The 18,225-nt window shown below is 38.2% G+C and overlaps 2 protein-coding genes across 2 annotated transcripts; both read right to left on the reverse strand.

Annotated features, from left to right (window-relative positions):
* Positions 1–5,069: 5,069 nt before the first annotated feature.
* LOC103331205 (uncharacterized) lies at positions 5,070–8,535 on the reverse strand. Its single transcript, XM_008233814.3, has 7 exons — positions 7,588–8,535; positions 7,076–7,208; positions 6,940–6,993; positions 6,736–6,827; positions 5,930–6,165; positions 5,630–5,800; positions 5,070–5,552 (listed from the first exon to the last, which is right to left on the reverse strand). Exons 1-7 carry the CDS (start codon positions 8,274–8,276, stop codon positions 5,455–5,457), a joined length of 1,473 nt encoding a protein of 490 aa, XP_008232036.2. The 5' UTR covers positions 8,277–8,535; the 3' UTR covers positions 5,070–5,454.
* Positions 8,536–9,326: 791 nt separating this feature from the next.
* Positions 9,327–12,601, reverse strand: LOC103331200 (uncharacterized). Its single transcript, XM_008233810.2, has 2 exons — positions 12,173–12,601; positions 9,327–9,601 (listed from the first exon to the last, which is right to left on the reverse strand). Exons 1-2 carry the CDS (start codon positions 12,470–12,472, stop codon positions 9,467–9,469), a joined length of 435 nt encoding a protein of 144 aa, XP_008232032.1. The 5' UTR covers positions 12,473–12,601; the 3' UTR covers positions 9,327–9,466.
* Between the last annotated feature and the right edge of the window lie 5,624 nt (positions 12,602–18,225).

Below are 18,225 nucleotides of genomic sequence, written 5' to 3' on the forward strand. Positions count from 1 at the left end.
GCGACTAAAAGTAACTTTGCGCGACGAAATTCTCTTCGTCGCGCAAATCATAAAATGTAGTAGTGTATCCTGCATATACTACACAGATGATTCCATCACTTTTGGAGAAAATGCATCCATAGCATGTGATGTGACATGGGCATATCTTCAACTTAGAGGACGAAACCATCACCCAACACAGCCCTCCAAGTTATTGGGGAAATGGTGTCCCAACACCATTTTGTTTACTTGCAAGTTCATCTTAATTAGTCTCAGTACGCATGCATGTAGCTCTTTATGAATTTTTTTGTTTTACATATTCAAATCATATGGTAGCTTTCTATATTAATTTTATCTTCTCAACCTTTAACTTATGTGTCACTAGTACAACCTTTGCAGCATACACTGTTAATACAGAACAGACATTGCAAATCTCTTTCTAATAGATTGACACATATAGAAGAAGAAAAAAAAGGTGGAAGAAAGGTACCTAAAAAGCTGGTGTAGTATTTTTCATGCTCAACAATGAATTATAGCCTATATTAACCTAAAACGCTGGCGTGCTATTGAGATCTTAAAGAAAAAGGTTCTACTATAGGCTCTCGGGAGATTCTCTAATAAGTATTTTATGTTAAGGATTGGTTACATACTTCTAATCTTGGTCATTGGATTGCATTCATTACATGTGTTGGTAGTACAATCCTTAACTTATACATATTCATCAATCATAAAAAAGTTTATTTGCTTTAAACCCAGAGAATATTTTCTCCCCATCCTATCGTTTTTCCATTCTATAGGTCGTGTCAGTTCCGGTTCCCGTTTCCTTTCCAGTTCTGGTTATGGTGGTATCCGTTGCAATCCTTGTTACCGTCCTACTAGTTCCAATTCCCCTTCCCCTTCCGGTACCAGTTCCGGTTCCACTTTGAATGCCGTTTACGAGTACGGTTTCCGATTCAAGTCCCGTATCAGAGGTTAGTGTTCTTGATAGATCGAGCTTGGAATAGAATTCTTCTATTCAGTTCATCTGTATCCTAACTGTGGTTTGGTTTGGGTTGGTTTGTTTTTTGTTTTTAAATTTTGGATTTTGTTTTTTGTTTTTTGGTTTTTTGTTTACCCTTTAAATTGCATATTGCATGTTTGTTGTGGGTGGGTTGGATTCTTATTACAATACTGACTGACTGGCTGCATTGCTTTTACCTTTGCATGCAGCAAAATCTCTTATCCAGCTTTTTGGAAAAAGTGGTAAGTATGTATACATAATCGCCTTCTTGTAAATTTCATTTAATTAATTAATTTCGTGCTTCCGGCCCTTGAATTGTTTGTTTGTTTGTTATTTTACATGATGCATTCATTACTCATCGCATCATGCTGCCTTTTCTTTTTCTTTTTCTTTTTTCTCTATTGAATTTTTTGCTTAACCGCTGATTTATTTAGTACTCATTGCACCATCCTACCATAACATACATGTTCCAATGTCTCTCCTACCGTAACATATATCATCTATTAGACTACTTTCTCTGTTACTTAATTTCTCTAGTCATTGCTACTTTTTTTATAAATAAAAAAATCTTTCTTTCTTTTCAAAGAAATCATAAATTGTGGATTTTGTATCTCATATGTGCCTGAATAATAATAATAATAATATATACATATAGGGGGCGGATCCGTGGCACTATATTTTTTACACAAGTTTTCAACCATTAGATTGAAGATTGAATGGCTAAGATTAGCTAAACTAATTATATATTTAAAAGAAAAATATATATTAAAAATAATTATTAATTAAATTTCTCTTTCTTATTTCTGCATCCTCAATCAATGTTTTATAAAATCTTTCTATTTCGTCGTTCTCTATCCTCTAGAATTCTTCAATTAATGACTTTTCCATCCTCCTTCCTCTTTCTTCTAAAGCTTTACAGGTTTCTGATTCTTTTACTTCTCTATCCCTAATTTTTTTTGAGTTTTTTTTAATGTTATTATTAATCATAATGAATAAAAGATCGTAAGCCATTAAGATGTTAGAAAAAAAAAACAGGGAGAGAGAGAGAGAGAAACACAGAGTTAGATCAACCCAACGGTAGAGAAGAAATATTGCAACAAATCTGGGCTTTTTCTTTTTTGGTTAAATATTAATATCTTATTTTCTCTTCAATATTGATAGCTTGAGACAGATTTTCTATGTCGTGGAAGAATGCTCAGTTGGTGTAGATGACAATGGCAAGGGGAAGGTAATGGTGAGGTATCACGGGTTATTAATTGAGAAGAGAGAAAATGATAAGAAAACAAAGAGGGGAAAGATAATTGAGTGATTTAATTTAATTTAAGTAATTAATGAAACATAATCTCAACCATTCAATCCATTCTAATCTAATGGTTAAAAACTTGTGTCAAAAACATAGTGCCACGGATCTGCCTCTATATATATATATAGATATATATATATATATATACACACACACACACACACACACACAGAGAGCTTCTATTGAGAGATCTCTCAAATTAGCTTATTTGAGAAATACCCTTGTAGGGCCCATTCTGTATTGTATTTCACTAATCCGAATCGTCATTTTATAGATACACACTCAAAGATCATCTTTACAAAAAAAATCACTTGAATCCAATTTCATTTGACCACTCAATTGAATTATTAAAATTTTAGTACTTTCTTGAAGCAATATATTCGTTGATATATGTGCCTTAATGGTTTGGTTTCATGGTCACTTTAACATCCTTTTTCTTTGTATTATAATATCTCTTATTTAGAATAACCTTATAATCCTGAGGTGATAGTGGAGAAATATCCAGACGAAGCAACGGTAATACCGGGAGGATTTCGAGATCGGCCTAACCATGTTAAAACTCCACTAGAGAAAATTCTCGATTCATATAGGCAGCATGATTGCGAGACAGCCCTCCAGATTGTCCTTTCTGTGCGTACATGAGCATCCTTCATTAATTTACTATGCTCTTACTAAGCTCTTCTTCTTCTTCTTCTTTTTAAACAAGTTCATCCTTTTCTTTTTGTTTTTCTGTTTTAGTAGACAATGCCATTTACATCCCAATCGCAAATGTGCCGATGATGGTCGTGAATGTAAGTTTGGCGAGGACGAGTGCACCGATTATCATCATTATAGAGAGACAAACTAAAAAGCTTCTGTGCTATTGAGGTCTTAAAGAAAGGAGAAGAAAATTCCATTAGTTCTTCTTGAAGATTTGATTTACTATGAACTAGCTATGGGTGTTGTACCGTGTACTAAACCATCTTATTCTTATCTAAGTGTTTCCTGTTTATTTTTTGAACTTATTCAAGTCTTGGTTGAGCAATTTACCTCCCCGGTGTTTACCTTCTTCTACCCTTTGTTCGATGTTAATGTGTGTTTAAAATAAGGGGTGGAGGGGAGCAATGGATTTGAAAATGATATGACGAACAAATTTGCTCTATGCCTTGTGGTGATAATCATGTGCTTGTTTTTGCTTGCATAGTGTTTGTTCAGCTGACCATTCATATCCATAGAGCCCTTCCTGCTTGCCTGAACCGCCACCACCCTTTCCTCGTCCCCTTCCTCATCTTCCCCTTCCATTCTACTAATCATGTTTTCCAGCATTCCACAATAGGCAAGCCATCAGCCCCAAATTTGGAGAAGACGAGCACTAAACATATATGGCCGAAGAAAATTTCAACACTTTGGTTATTTAGAAGTGGTGCATGCAATGTCGGTTTCAGGATTCGAAAGTCGGCTAGGCAAAACTTATATACTAAACTCGACGGTACAAGTGGATTTCGTTAATAAACATATAAAGATACATACAGTCAGAGGGACATTTTGAGCCTTACCCTTAAATGCATCTCTATCAATAAATAAAAGTTTAACAAAAACAAAAATTAAAACTAGACAACATAATCCTAGATCACACTTGAGATAATTGATCCTAAAATCTTGATCATCATTGACTCTTTGATTCTCAACTCTTTCAACTTGAGGCTTAATAATGAGAGATTCAGGAAGATTTTGCCAAGAAGAGAAATCAACATCTCAACAAAAACAAACAAATTCTCAAAATAGCATTAATGCATTTAATCAAACTTACCAACACAAATCAAACAACTCAAAAATACCAACAACAAATCAAGCATCTCAACAAAATTCCTAAAATCAAAGCCCTAATTAATTTCAACAAAATTCTCAAATTTTAATTCATTCCTAAACCCTGTAATACTCAATTTCAAATTGAAAATGCATAAGATAATTAAAAATGAGAGAATGAGAAGAATAATTGTTGCCAAAAACAGAAGTTATTGCTAGCAAGAGGAGAAGTTGATGTCTATATGTCAAGAGAAGTAGAAGAGAAGTTTCTGCAAAGAAGAGGAGAAGTTGTTGTAGACAAGACAAGAGGAGAGAAGTTGGCCATTCAATATCTTTGTTTGGAAAAAATTGTGTTGGGCAGCTGCCTTGTAAGGTGCATGCAAACCCTGCCTTGTAAGGTAGTAGTGACTGCCATCCATTTTGGAAATACACCAACAATTGCAGCAAAACAGTTCAACAAGTTGTGAGAGCCCGACTCAACGATGATGAACTCAATGTAGTTTTGACACTTGTCAAATTCCTTTACCTTTCTCTTCTTTTTTTTGTTGTCAATTTTGCTGAAATATTACAAATATCAAAACCACATTGGTTTTAAAAAAATTCATCCTCAGTTTTAAGAAGCCAAGCTTCGTTCTTTAAATAAATGAAGGGAAACTGGTAAATCAAGTATCCAAAAGAAATGCTCCATTATTAATCCTTTAATTCGCTTCAACTAATTAAACATTTGGTTGTATATATACTGCAAAATTGTCAGGCAACAATTACAATTAGGCATAAGAAAATTGTATAATAATCAGTCAAAATTTTACACGAAAAGAAGGGCTGCAGCCAAATATTTGGGTTACAACAGGACTAGCAGTAAAGAAGCTTAAAAGAATTACAGGCTCAGGGAAAAGAGAGAAAAATAAATAAATAAATAAATAAGAAAAGAAAAGAAAAGGTGAACTTAATGGTTAGGAGATGGGTCAACTCTGTGCAGAGATGAAATAGGAGCCGAAAAAATGGATGAACTGTGAACTAATATTTCATAAATTTCCTACGGTTGATTGGGAGCTTTACATAGGCATTAACCCGCCTTCTTCCTTTGTTTTCTTATTACACAACCGTTTTACATTTTACAATTACAATGAACCAACTGCCTAACCCAGCTGCTTCCTCTGCTTTCTTAATACACAATTGTTAACATTTACAATGAACCAACTGCCTCAACTCATCTGCTTTCGTGCTCTCTCTCACGAAGACTCAGGTTTTCTGAGGGAAACTACAGTCATGTGAATGCAAGAGGAGCCACTGAAACAGAAAATCCGACATCCTTTTCAGGACCAGTGGTACTTCATAGAAACTTAAACCGCACTTCAAAGCATTGGAATGGATGGCTCCATATGCATTAGCCAATCCTTCCTGCCTGATCAATCAAAGTTCCAACTTGGTCTCCGCATAAAGCTCTTGAAATATTTCCAGGTTCCAGCAAATTGAAAATTACAACTACAGAGAAAGCACATTTATTCTTAGTGAAAATGAGGGTTTAACATTTGTGCAAGTAGGAAAGTAATGAGACCAACCAGGAATTCCATTCTCTTCACAGTATGTTAATGCCATGATGTCCACAGAGGTAATGCCTCTAGAAACAACCTCCCTATAGCAAGTATGATCAAAAGTGACACTGTTGCTACCAGAATGACACTCGTATATGCCATTAACGTTTGTACCCTTAAGGACTGCCTCTGCGTTAACTGAACCAGAAAACATATATGTACACATCATGGTTAAAATATGGAACAGAAAGAGAAAGGAACAAGAAGCATAGAGAAAACAAAAGTATATTAGAAACAAAACATATAGGGGAGATGGTAGAATCTCACGCTCAGAAGCTCGCAAGGCTGCTGCAATATCAGTGGTGAAGAGATAATTTCCAGTGCCAGCACCAATTCCACCAAATATAACAACTCTGCCTTTCTCAAGATGTCGTATGGCTCGAAGCCTGTTATATGGCTCAGAAACCTCTGGCATTGTTAATGCTGTTTGGACCCGTGCCTGAACACCTACCTTCTCTAAAGCTGATTGAAGTAGTACAGAATTCATGACTGTTGCCATCATACTGGTAAGAAATCAACCGTCCAAACATCAGTATGCTTCTACCAATCCAAAGTTTAGGATAATTGTATTGATTACTTATTCCATTCTTTTAAAAGAAGTTAAGATATAAATGCAAAGATGTAAGCAAGGAAAGGATTTTCTTTTTATCGACTGAAGCAAACAAAGAGATAAGCCTAAAAGATTTTAGCGATACCCACATTACTTTACACCCAGACAGGCAGCATATGCAAAATCTAGCTAATTCTAAAAATCCCTGCAATTTTCTACCACTAAATAAAGCAAATACATGCTACGCAAAACATCCAGACATGCTTAAATCAAAAGGGGCCCCCTTTAAGTACCCAAAACTAGTTTTGATCAAGGAGAAGGACCATTCGAACATAATTTGAACAAAAGTAGAAGGCACCAGAAAAAAATTGCAATTACAGTTCAAAACATTGGGCATTACCCAATTTGATGTTGCTCATTGACCATTTGAACACAATCACGATGATATCCAAGCCATATAATTGAACAAAAGTAGCGGACACCAGATAATAATTGCAATTACAGTCAAAACATTGGACATTACCCAATTTGGTATGCTGTAGATCTATCCAATCCAGTAGAAGACACCCATGTGTCTCCACAAAAGAAATTACAGCCTCCAACAACGATTGCTACCTTTACAAAGAATATAATTTTAAAAAGTTAAGTTAGGAGAAAAAACACAAATATTATTAAGGATTGGAAGTAAAAACTATTGTTAAAAAAGAAATGCAAGTTCAGGAAACACCTCCACTCCAAGACGGCAAGCTCTTGCCACTTCCTCAGCAATCTGCGTTGCTACCTAATGACAGAAAGAAGCAGCTCAGCTTATTTATTCAGCACACTTGATCAAATATCAATAATCTGTCAGCTAAAACTTGCACCTTGGGGTCGATGCTCTGGCAGTCCCCAGCTAACGCAGCACCACTAATTTTAAGCATTACTCTTTTCCATTTTACATTTGGCATCGATTTGGATTTCAGGTTGTTTGTAAATCCAGTGCTGCCAGGTGTGTATCTGCCAATAGAAATATCTGCCACTCCATGAAGATGTTTTGTTTGGGAGAAGAAAACCAATAATCACTAATCACACAATAGCTTATTTCACTCATTTGAGCAAGAAAACCTATAAAGGGCCCATCGTCGTCTTCAACCAGTAACAACACCGAAACATGAAAGCAATGCCATTAACTCTATTCCAAAGGGCGCACTTTTAGCTACAGAAACAAGTCCAAGCAGTTTCATATATTTCACCCTCTTATATTGCCTAGTCTTAAAACCACATAAAAATTCACAAACCCCTTTTCATAATTCACACAAAATCACAAACCCAACAAACCAAAACAATCAATTCATCAACAAACTTATATCAGATTTATTACTACAATTTACAATACCTCTTAGGCTGCTTAGCCACATTAGAATTGGCTCTGCCGCCACTGCGTTCCTCATCCGAACCACCGCCACCTTTAGGCACAAGAGAACTCCCCAGAATGACCTCAAGCTTCTTGAACCAATGCCAATGACTGGCCCCCAACCCACTACTAGTGATCCTCTGCAGCTCCACCTTGTACCTTTTCTTCAAATTGTCAATCTTATTCTTGCACTGCTCTACGGTCTTGTACGTTGACTTATTACCACCACCAGTCCCACATCGCTCGCTGACCATCTCAGCCACCTCCTCCCAGTCCCTCCCTCTCAGGTTTCCCCTGTTCAGCTGATTGAATTTCTCAGTAAAAGCTTCTAGAAGACAAGCGATGGCCGTGTCGCTCCACTCCTCGCGGTCCTTCCGATAGTCACCCCGCTGCGACGCCGTTTCCTGTCCGCTGGAGGACTCGGCTTCGGTAGTGCTGGTGGTAGGGTTAGGGTTTGCGGAGGAGGGTTTGAGTTTTTTGTAGTAGTAAGAGCTTCGTTTAGTGTTGGGGGTTCGGGTCTGGTTCGGACTCCGGTCCGGGTCGTCGGGGAAGGGTCGGGGGAAGAAATCGCCGTTATTGGCGGTGGTGGAGTCGATTGTGTCGCGGCGGCGCGGCGGCGCGTGGAGGTGAGAGGAGGAGTCGATCAGAGGGAAATCGTCGGAGGAAGCCATTACGGTTAGGGTTTGAGATTGAGGAGAATGGAAGGGAGGAGACGACGGCGTTTGAGGTTAAGTGACGGAACGTTGGAGACGGCAACGGAAGGGTTAAGGGATTCGGGAACTTGTGAGATTGTGGTGTTGTCATCAGTCGTAACGGTTCCGTCAGCTACGCCAAACGTCTGGTTACACATTTACACTTGGACCAACAACACGTCTCTATTCATTTGCTCTACAGAAATTTTCCCCTTTTTTTTGTTTTTCCTTAACTTTTATTTTTATTTTTATACTGAAATAAGAATATTTTAAAATATAAAGGAGAACCATGATTTTTCTCTTTGTACTTTGTAATGATTGTACATCTAAATCAAAATGATGTGTTAAAAATACTCCCTTCACCAAAATAATCCATGCGTTTCATCCAAATGTCAGTTAGTCAATTTATTTGGTTGGTATACAATCTCATTTGGGACTACTTTTATAGAAAACACTTTTACCCATATACATTTTTGTGGTGAACACTTTTATTATAAGAAACGTCAAAAAATTTCGTGTAAAAGCATTTAGAACTGCTTTTCCATAAAACACTATTGTGAACCGTAAGCACTTCTAAATGATTTTTTGTCAAACACAGTTAAAAGCACTTTTGATTAGAAGTTAGAACTCATCAAATTGACGTTCCTCCTTGTATCATGATAAAGATTTTGGTATAAAATTGTGGTAATAGATCACGTTCAGACATCATTAATTATGGTATCAAGAAACTTTAACAAGCTTCACTGTTAGTCTTAATTTGGGATGCAGATGTCCTCAAAATTAGGCTGCAAATGCATGTTTCGCCAGTCGAATGGTAGTTTTGTCCTACTTTTCTTGGTACATGTATATCTTGATCCAATTTATCAAAGTAGATTGTTAAGAGGTGTCCAAGATTTTTTGTATCAGAAAGCTAAATCTAGTTTGTGCAGCACAACTAATCACATCCATGAGATGTGTAACCCATTATCAATCAAAGGGAACCAAATCAGAAGAGCAATTTAATCTAGTAACTAGTAGTGACAAAATGAATAGAGGAAATCAAAAGGGAAGCCACTTTCTTTACTAAGCACACTAATGTTTTGATGGACTGATTTTCTTACAAGAGGAATCCAGAAAGTAATATGCATTTTCGATGTTCCATATTTCAAGGGTTAACGCATATGAAAAACCTATTCATCAGGAGAGGATCGTTCATCATCAGGAGAGGATCGTTCATCATCAGAAGACCCCTCCTTTCGATCCCTTCTTTCGTTCCATCTTGCCCAGATCCACCTCAAAACCAGAAACCCCCCAATAGCATAAACCTGAAAGAAGGCAAAGTAAAATCACTAAATAATTAAAGGAAACAAGTAAAACTTAAATTTGAAGGACATCCAGATAGTCTAGTTCTTTATTTTCCTTTAGTGTCTGTTCATATTCACAACTGGAGAAAAACTTGCACGGAAAAGGTTGTATAAATCAGTTGTCTTTCACTCTCCAAGCGGGGAGAGAAAAATACAACCTGTGCATATATCACCAGTTCCAGCTAAGTTTTTCTTCCATATCTGAAACAAAGTACTGAAACCTCAACCATCTGGCCATAGTACCCATAAACAAGCACAGTGCTAAAGTAGTTGAAAATTCATAGGGCAAACTGAAAACTGCCAATTAAAAACATTAGAAAATAGTACAAAGTCGACATTGATTAAATAAAAAAAGCCAACCTGTACCAAAAAAATAATGAAAAGCCAACACAATGGCTAATATAATCAACCAAACAGTTACTATCCTTACTAAATATTCAGATGACTGCCAAACACAACACCAAAGTCTCAAATATGTAGGTATTCCACAGCCCACCCATACCCCCTCTTATTCATAATCTTTAACTCAAAATTTAACAAAGATGTTATTCTGTATACACGATATGGCCTTCAAGATGATATTTAAAACCTCAAAATGCATGATTTGCACCTATATAGACAGCCTGGAAAAGTTGCGGTCCTATCTATTTCCCTCGTTTAATCCAAGTATCAGTTTATCATAATGAGTGAAATGTGATATGACATATGCCCAAAAACAAATGGGTGATCAGTACAACTATGAGAAGGCTAATGAATGTGTACTGAGAACAGAAAATATTCAAATTAACAGGGGAAAAAAACTAAATGAAACATGATAGAGAAGAAAGAAAATAGCTCATTGAGACAAATAACGGACAGAAAGCCGATAACTTTGCCGCTAAAGGATTGACTATTAGCATGCTATTGCATAATCTGAACTTAAGTGCAAGTTTGGATACTAGAAAGCCACAAAGTCGGAACTTCATAGCGAGCTCCAATAATTTCATCACAACAGGAGAAGACAAGGATCAACATGGTATTAACTTTCAGCCACCCACCTCAATGAGTACAAGTATACAATACGAACACAAGCGAACTGAAGGAAATGGTGGAGAGCAGGGCTAGTGACCTATCCCATCTCCTCAACTATTCCACTGTTCTTTGTTTGCTTCATGTGCTTCCTTGAAAGATGAAATATGCATCTTCTTCTTTTTTCTTTTTTTTTGGTCAAAACAAAGAATTCTTTTTTTCTTTTTTCTTTTTTTGAAAGAAACAATGTCAAAACAATGAAATCCTAACCACCTTTCTTAGAGCTTTGAAATCAGTGCCACTAATGAGACTTTACTAAAATATCTAAAGATTCTGCTGACCATGAACATATAACCAGGTGTCTCACAAGAGATGCAAAGCGCATCCAGTCAACAAGTATCAAACCGTTACCATACTGATGTTCCAAGTCCTACTGCCTTACAAGCGAAATAATTAAACCATAAACTTTGTTAGTTACATTCCATAAGATACTGAAATGTTAGGTTTCAACATAAATCATTCAAATTCTTAGCAACATATCTCCATCCACTAATAAGGCACCAAAAATAGCAGATAAGTACCTCACATATTGGCCAAGCCATATATTGACTCAACTATAACTATGTAATTTCTTATCTAGTGAATTAATACTTGATGTTCATCACCCCACCTAAATCTTAATGACAACTTCCCCTACACACTCTTTCAACCATACCTAAGGAACCAACTTGAGACTTTCCACCACTGTGCTAAAATAATCATCATTTGACACTGGCATGACTGTGTCATCACCAATCTTCAAAACAAAATCTCATAATATCAATACGCTGTTAAGTACACAGATGTCCTCATCCTTGCCGCACTTCCTCCAAATCCCATAGTCCATATGTTTACTAAGCTAGGCTGCTTAACTACTAAGCATGCATATAGACTGCTCTCTATTACAAGCATCTTGCTGTTCTCAACGTTTCAGTGGACTATAATCAAGCAATAATGAAATAAATAGCAAGGTGAGTCTATAGACTTCATGGTAAAAACAAAATTAAGAACCTTCTGTTTGACTTCTTTTTTACCCCTTTTTTGGGAAAGCAATGCAAACTTTGATAAAAGGGTTGGAATCCCAAGTTGGGTGCTCAAAACCCCTTTCTTTAAGTGTTACTCCTATACTTGGCCCCTTCCTATCGAATTTTGGTTTTTTGTAATCAAAAGTTCAAGCAAAATACTTTTTTTTTCTGATAGACTTCTGTCCACACAACATGATATGATATTTGTTCGTACCCAAAATTTATTTTCTTCAAAATTTCCTTAAGAAATTTTTTATCTTCACCTAAGAGGATGCATGAAACCCAACTTACATACATCATGAATGAAAACCCATATTTCAAATACAACTAATTCTAAACCAAACAACATAACACACAAGGTTTCATTTTTCTTTCTTCATTCCCTCCATTTATTCTCAATACCCAACATAAATTCATGTAAATCAGAAAAAATAAATACATAAAGTTCAAAAAACCATGCCTGCCAGAGTATAATAGGATTGGAAGTCTTAGTTGAAGGCTCTTCATTCTCAACCGCCACAGGAGGAGGAACAACAAGTTGCGCCTTTGGGAACCTCACAGTGTCCGGTTTCTGAGTCTTACTTTCAAGTCCTTCATCACCAGCTACTGCCTTCGTCGGTTCATCTTCAACAGCCACGCCTGCTTTTGATTCTTGCTTCAAGAATGGAAATTGAAGCTTGAACTTGGGAAACAGTGAGAATAAGTTTTTGGGTCCTTTAGGATCTTCTTCTTTGCTTACAATCTCCGTGTTTTCTGCCATTTTTGAGAAAGAAGGGTGATTCTGAAAGTGGGGTGGGCGGGCTTGTAAACGGCGGAGGAAACAGAGTAGGAGATGTTCATGAGATATTCAAAACGCTTTTGTATGTTTCCATCTCTTACTCCAGAACGTCCCTCGTCTAATTAAAAATTTTAAAAAATAAACATTCTTTTTCTTTCTTGTTTTTTTTTTCTTTTCTTTTTTTTGGATAAAACACATTGTAGTCTTATTATGAAAAGAATAAAATAAAAGCTTTTAATTATGAATTTTCTTTTAACTTTATCTTTTAGTTACAATGAGGGCCCAAGGCCCAGATATTTTTGGTCAAAAGGCTCAGATTTACTAGATGGAATCCAGATTTTTGAACGAATGATACAATTTAGAAGATAAGATGAGTGAGGAAATATTATAAGTCTGAAAATCAAATTTATAGCTTGATATTCATCAATTTTTTTTAGTAACATTCATGAGTTTAAACAAGTGAATTGAACGACTTGCAATTTCTTAATAGAGAAGTTTTAGAGAGATAGGCTCCTCATTCTCTCTAAAATTTCTCTCGTCTCCACCGCCCTCTTTTGAGCAGTTGGTGGCTATCCTGCAGCCATTCGAGGCGGCTCCTCCACCACCTATGGTCTGGCTACTGCGCCAACTTTTGTATGGCTTCTCTCCTTTACTTCACGTGTTTCCTTTCGAAAGCCTTTCCTTTGCTGTATTTTCTAATGTTGGCCCATAGATCCTCTCCTTCTCTCTTTGAACTTCCTCACCCTTTCTTCTACAACCCTCGTATCTCCCTCACCTCTCTTTCATCTCATCCCTCAACACCTTCGTCAACCCGTGTCTTTCCACCCACCAAATCTCAAACCCAAAAGTCATCTATCCCTAAGATTTACTTAGTTTGCAATTGGATTGCTGCAGCTATTTTACTCCAACAACAAATTCCCAAATCTAAGAGTCTATGGTCAATTTTGATCACTACTTGATAGATCGCTTGAGTATGATGTATGGTGGCTTGCTCCCCCAAATCCACACTCTACATATCTGCTCTATTGGTTCCCCTGGACCTTGCTCTTCTTGAGGCGGCGGCAGTGACAACTTGCTTCATTTAGGGTTTTGGTAATTTGTGGGATTTCGTTCTTTTAGGCCTGCCAGTCTCAAGCACAGGTTGGTTAGGGTTTCTAGGTGATTGCTTATGTTTTACGGTTGCTTCTTTCTCATCACATGTACGGTGTGAAATATGGCGACACTATTGTTCAAGCGAGTGTAGGGTGTTGTCTTGGGTTAACTGCGGGAAGCATCGAGTGGATGATGGCGGCTGTTGATGATTTAGTGTCTGGTCTCACCTCTTCCTTGGCAATTTCAGAATCTAAATCAGTGGAGGTTGTCGGGTTAGAGGATCTCGGAAACTTGAAGGCTGAATGGTTTTTGCTCGTTGGGAAGTTGCTCATTTCAAAGGCGTTTCATAAGGAGGCTTTATTTGGCACATTGAAGAGGACATGGCATACAAGAAAGGAGTTCACTGCGGTGTCTCTGGACGACCCCAAGAAGTTCCTGTTCTCTTTCAAATCAGATTTCAATAGGAAGAATGTGATGAGGGGCTCCCCTTGGACTTTTGATAGAGCGTTGTTGCTATTGACGAGCACTGATGGTGCAGTGGACCCTATGTCCGTTTAAGTGGATTTGCAAAGTTTTTGGGTGCGAGTGCGGCGTATTCCGCCGATATTTTTGACCCCAGCCATGGGAGAAAAACTAGGAAATTTTTTGGGTACGTTCTACATGGTTGATCGTGGCTTAAATGGAGACTGTTTGGGGAGCTTTCTGCATATTAGGGTGGGATTGAAAATCAATGAGCCGCTAAAAAGGTGTGTCACACTGCGTTTGTCGGTGATGAACCGCTAAACATATGAAATAGAATATGAGCGGCTCCTTATTTCGCTTATATTGTGGGCATCGACCATGTGGGTTCTGAATGCAGTGTCAAGGCCTCAAGGGCTACTGAAGATGAATAATATGGAAGGTGGAAAACGATAATGAAGGATGTGTATAGTATTCGGGCAGAGAATAATTTAAAAGGCAAGCGGCTAGGTTTATTCGACGATGATACTTAAAAAGATGATAAGGTTTTAAAGCCAACCAAGCGTACGGGGGTGGTTAGATCCCTCGACGAGGCTTTTGCAGAGCAAGGAGTGACAAAGATGGATAGTAGGATAGATTGCCCCCTGGTGCAAGTCTTTAAAAGGCGCCGAGTGCACAGGGAGAAGGAGGTTATGGCCTCCTCACAAGGGGACGATGGTGATGTGGTTGGCCACATGGAAGGTAGGGTGCAACTGAACTAAGGAGTCTCTGAGTCTGCACTGTCGAATATAGGCCACCTAAGATTGGATGGGGATATCTCACAGATTCTTCCTACTGTTCAAAAGCGTTCAGATAAAGGTAAAATAGTTTTGGGGAAAGATACCACTACGACTTATGCTACCTTGAGGCCGCCAACTTCATTATGCAAAGGTAGTATACAACGTGGCTTTTAGATGGGCAATGTCAGGTCCCGGAGGAGTCCTGTGACAACCAAGGATCAAACGCAATTAGAAGCCGCTTGCAAAAAGGGGAGACATGGTGTTGATCATACAACTGGTGCTGAGCGCACACCGGTGATGGGTTCTAAGAGTCGGGCCCATCACGAGAAATGACAATATTATGTTGGAATGTTCGGGGTCTGGGCAACCCACGAACATTCCGAGCTCTGAGATTCCTTCTCAAAGATAAAAGCCTCGTATCATCTTTTTTGGAGACCAAAAAAGCAGTGTGCGGATGAAGTGTGTGCAATGGCGGTTGGGTATGATGGGGTGGGGTGTTTCAGTGTTGGTAGAGAAGGATTGGCGCGGGGGGGTTAGCTTTATTATCGCAAAATGTGGAAGTAACTATTCTATCTTCTTCTCCAGGGCATATTGAAGCTATTTTAAAGGGAGTGGACATGGAGACTTTCCGTTTTACTTGGTTTTATGGTAATCCTGAAATGAGGTTACGTCGGCACTCTTAGGATTTGTTACCGCGAATTTCAGGGACTATTCACGGGCCATGGATTGTAGGAGGGGATTTCAATGAAATACTTGAGGCTCATGAGTACTTTGGTCGCCGATTCCGACCCATGTCACAGATGAGAGCCTTTCGAGAAGCTTTGGAGGAGTGTGGATTGACAACTATTGGGTTTAAGGGATATAAATTTACATGGTCTAACAGATGGCAAGGTGATGGGAATGTAAAGCTCAGGCTGGATAGAATGACGGCTAATGGTGACTTCTTTAGGACTTTTCTTGAGGTAACAACGCATCATCTGAATTCTATTATGTCTGACCATCTTCCTTTGTTGTTGTATTTGAGATGGGAGAGGAAGCATAAGCGGTTTTTGTTCGAGGAAATGTGGACTACTGTTGAGGGTTGCCAATACGTCATTACACATGCTTGGGAGTCTGAGACTGGAACTGTAGTAGAGAAATTGAAGGCATGTCAAGGGTCTCTGGGGACGTGGAATAATGCCCATGTAGGCCGAATACCCACAAAGCTCCGAAGTCTGCAGCGGAAATTAGATGTCATCCAAAGGAGAAGTTTCTCTCCAGTAGTTGAGTTTCAATGGAGAGATATATGTAGGGAAATGGATGTGTTACTGGAAAGAGAAGAAATGTTGTGAAGGCAAAGATCGCGAGTCTCATGGATGAGTTACTGGAAATAGAAGAAATGATGTGTTCATGAACATGCAAAAATGCGAGGACGGCAGAATTTGATTAAGGCTATTGTAGATTATCAGGAGATTTGGCGTACATCTACTAAAAGTATTGGCAGTGTTTTATTGTGGGTATTTTCAAGGCTTGTCTGCTTCCAATGGACTACATGAGGCTAGGGCAGTCATTGAGGGTGGTTAAGCCGATACTCACTCCATCTCAAAATTTGCGCCTCAATCAAGTTTTCTTAAGGGAGGAGATTGAAACTTCCTTGGGACAAATGTTTCCTACTAAGTCTCCAGGAGTGGATGGTATGTCGGCACTGTTTTATCATAAGTATTGGGGGGTGGTAGGCGATGATGTGGTAGGGTTCTGCCTTAATGTCTTGAATGGGGGTGCCAGTGTAAAAGAAATTAACCACACACTTTTGACGCTCATTCTTAAGGTAGACAAACCAGTAAAAGTTACTGAGTTTCGGCCGATTAGTTGTGTACGGTGATCTATAAGATGATTTTCAAAACTATAGTTAACAGGTTGAAGCTTATTATGCCTCTTATCATCTTTGAGTTTCAGAGCACGTTTGTCCCTACATGGCTGATTACGGATAACATTATTGCTGCGTTTGAAAGCATACATGCTATTAAACAGCGTGGTGGGAGTAAGCTGAAGAAAATGGTATTAAAGCTTGATATGTCTAAAGCTTATGACAGAGTGGAATGGACCTTTATTGAGGCTATGCTTAAGCGCTTGGGCTTTAACGACAGATGGGTGGAGTTAATCATGGATTGTATATCCACTGTTACATACTCTGTCCAAGTTCGAGGAGTGGCTTCGGGAATGATTGTGCCATCAAGGGGGCTGCGTCAGGGAGATCCTCTATCTCCATATCTGTTTTTAATTTGTGCAGAGGGACTGTCTGCTTTGTTTTCTAAAGCACTCAGAATCAAGCGTATAAGTCGCATTTTCGTGGCTCAGGGAGCACCTACTATTTCTCATTTATTTTTTGCATATGATAATCTATTTTTTTCTAATGCCCATCTAGTTGATTGTGCTCATTTGCTTCAGATTCTCAGCATGTATGAAAAAGCATCTGGTCAAAAAATTAATTTTGATAAGTTTGCAGTATGTTTTAGCCCCAACACTGATCTGGTGATGAAGCAACTAATTTCTGAAATGCTTGGAGTGTCAATTGTTACATGTCATGAATGCTACCTTGGGCTGCCTACCTTAGCTCAACGCAGCAAATCCCGGATGTTTAATCATGTGCGAGAAAAAGTGTGGCGAAAGCTCAATACTTGGTGAGTGTACAAATTTCCCCACAAGAATATTCTATTGGAAAGATTCCCATTTCTTCTTCGTCGCCTCCTTCTCCCTACAAAATAGAACCAATAAGAGGACCACACTTGGGGGGTGTTGGCCAAAGGCCCTCCGATGCCTAAATTAGTTCAATTGAATCGTATAGAAAACAATAAGGGTACGGAGATGTGTTTATGGTGTAAACCGGGTGGCCGGAGCCTTATGTAAAAGAGAGAGAGAAAGGAGGTGGCTAAGGTTTGAGAGGAATTTTCTGCAGAGTTTCAGTAGGGATTTCAGACGTACCTCAACCCTTATGTGTGGCTATCTTTTTATAGTTGTCTTGGAGGCTAGGGTTTCAGATGAATAATTTCGTAGATGGAAGAGAATTATTCCTTCCCTTTTTGGAATTGATTTGATTAATTAGGGATTTGATTTATTAGGGTAAATCAAACCCCTAATTGTGGTAGGTGTCAAATCAAATCCTAATTCAATTAGGTAACTCCTCATTTAATTGGGAATCGTGGTAATTAATCAAATCAATTCTCAACCTAATTAGGTAAGTTCAATTTAATTACGTAATCCCCAATTAAATTGAGTAACTCCCAATCAGGTTAATTAATTCCCAATTAGGTCAAATAATCCCCAAATGGAATGAATTATTTGATCTAGGGTTTTGATTTAATTTGGTTACCACAAATGCCCCCCAGCTTCTGCATTTTGTGTGGTGGCATGTAGGAGATGTAACTT

This window comes from Prunus mume, linkage group LG5, assembly GCF_029339155.1.
Source record: "Prunus mume cultivar Tortuosa linkage group LG5, ASM2933915v1, whole genome shotgun sequence".
Taxonomy (NCBI): Eukaryota; Viridiplantae; Streptophyta; class Magnoliopsida; order Rosales; family Rosaceae; genus Prunus; species Prunus mume.

What these genes read in the sequence shown, in the direction of transcription:
- LOC103331205 (XM_008233814.3), bottom strand. Translation starts at nt 8,276, where the DNA reads ATGGCTTCCTCCGACGATTTCCCTCTGATCGACTCCTCCTCTCACCTC. An exon ending in GTGGCTAAGCAGCCTAAGAG is followed by an intron (nt 7,209 to 7,587) that starts GTATTGTAAATT and finishes TTCTATTGGCAG; the next exon opens with ATACACACCTGGCAGCACTG. An exon ending in CTTGCCGTCTTGGAGTGGAG is followed by an intron (nt 6,828 to 6,939) that starts GTGTTTCCTGAA and finishes TTCTTTGTAAAG; the next exon opens with GTAGCAATCGTTGTTGGAGG.
- LOC103331200 (XM_008233810.2), bottom strand. Translation starts at nt 12,472, where the DNA reads ATGGCAGAAAACACGGAGATTGTAAGCAAAGAAGAAGATCCTAAAGGA. An exon ending in ATCCTATTATACTCTGGCAG is followed by an intron (nt 9,602 to 12,172) that starts GCATGGTTTTTT and finishes GCCTTCTTTCAG; the next exon opens with GTTTATGCTATTGGGGGGTT.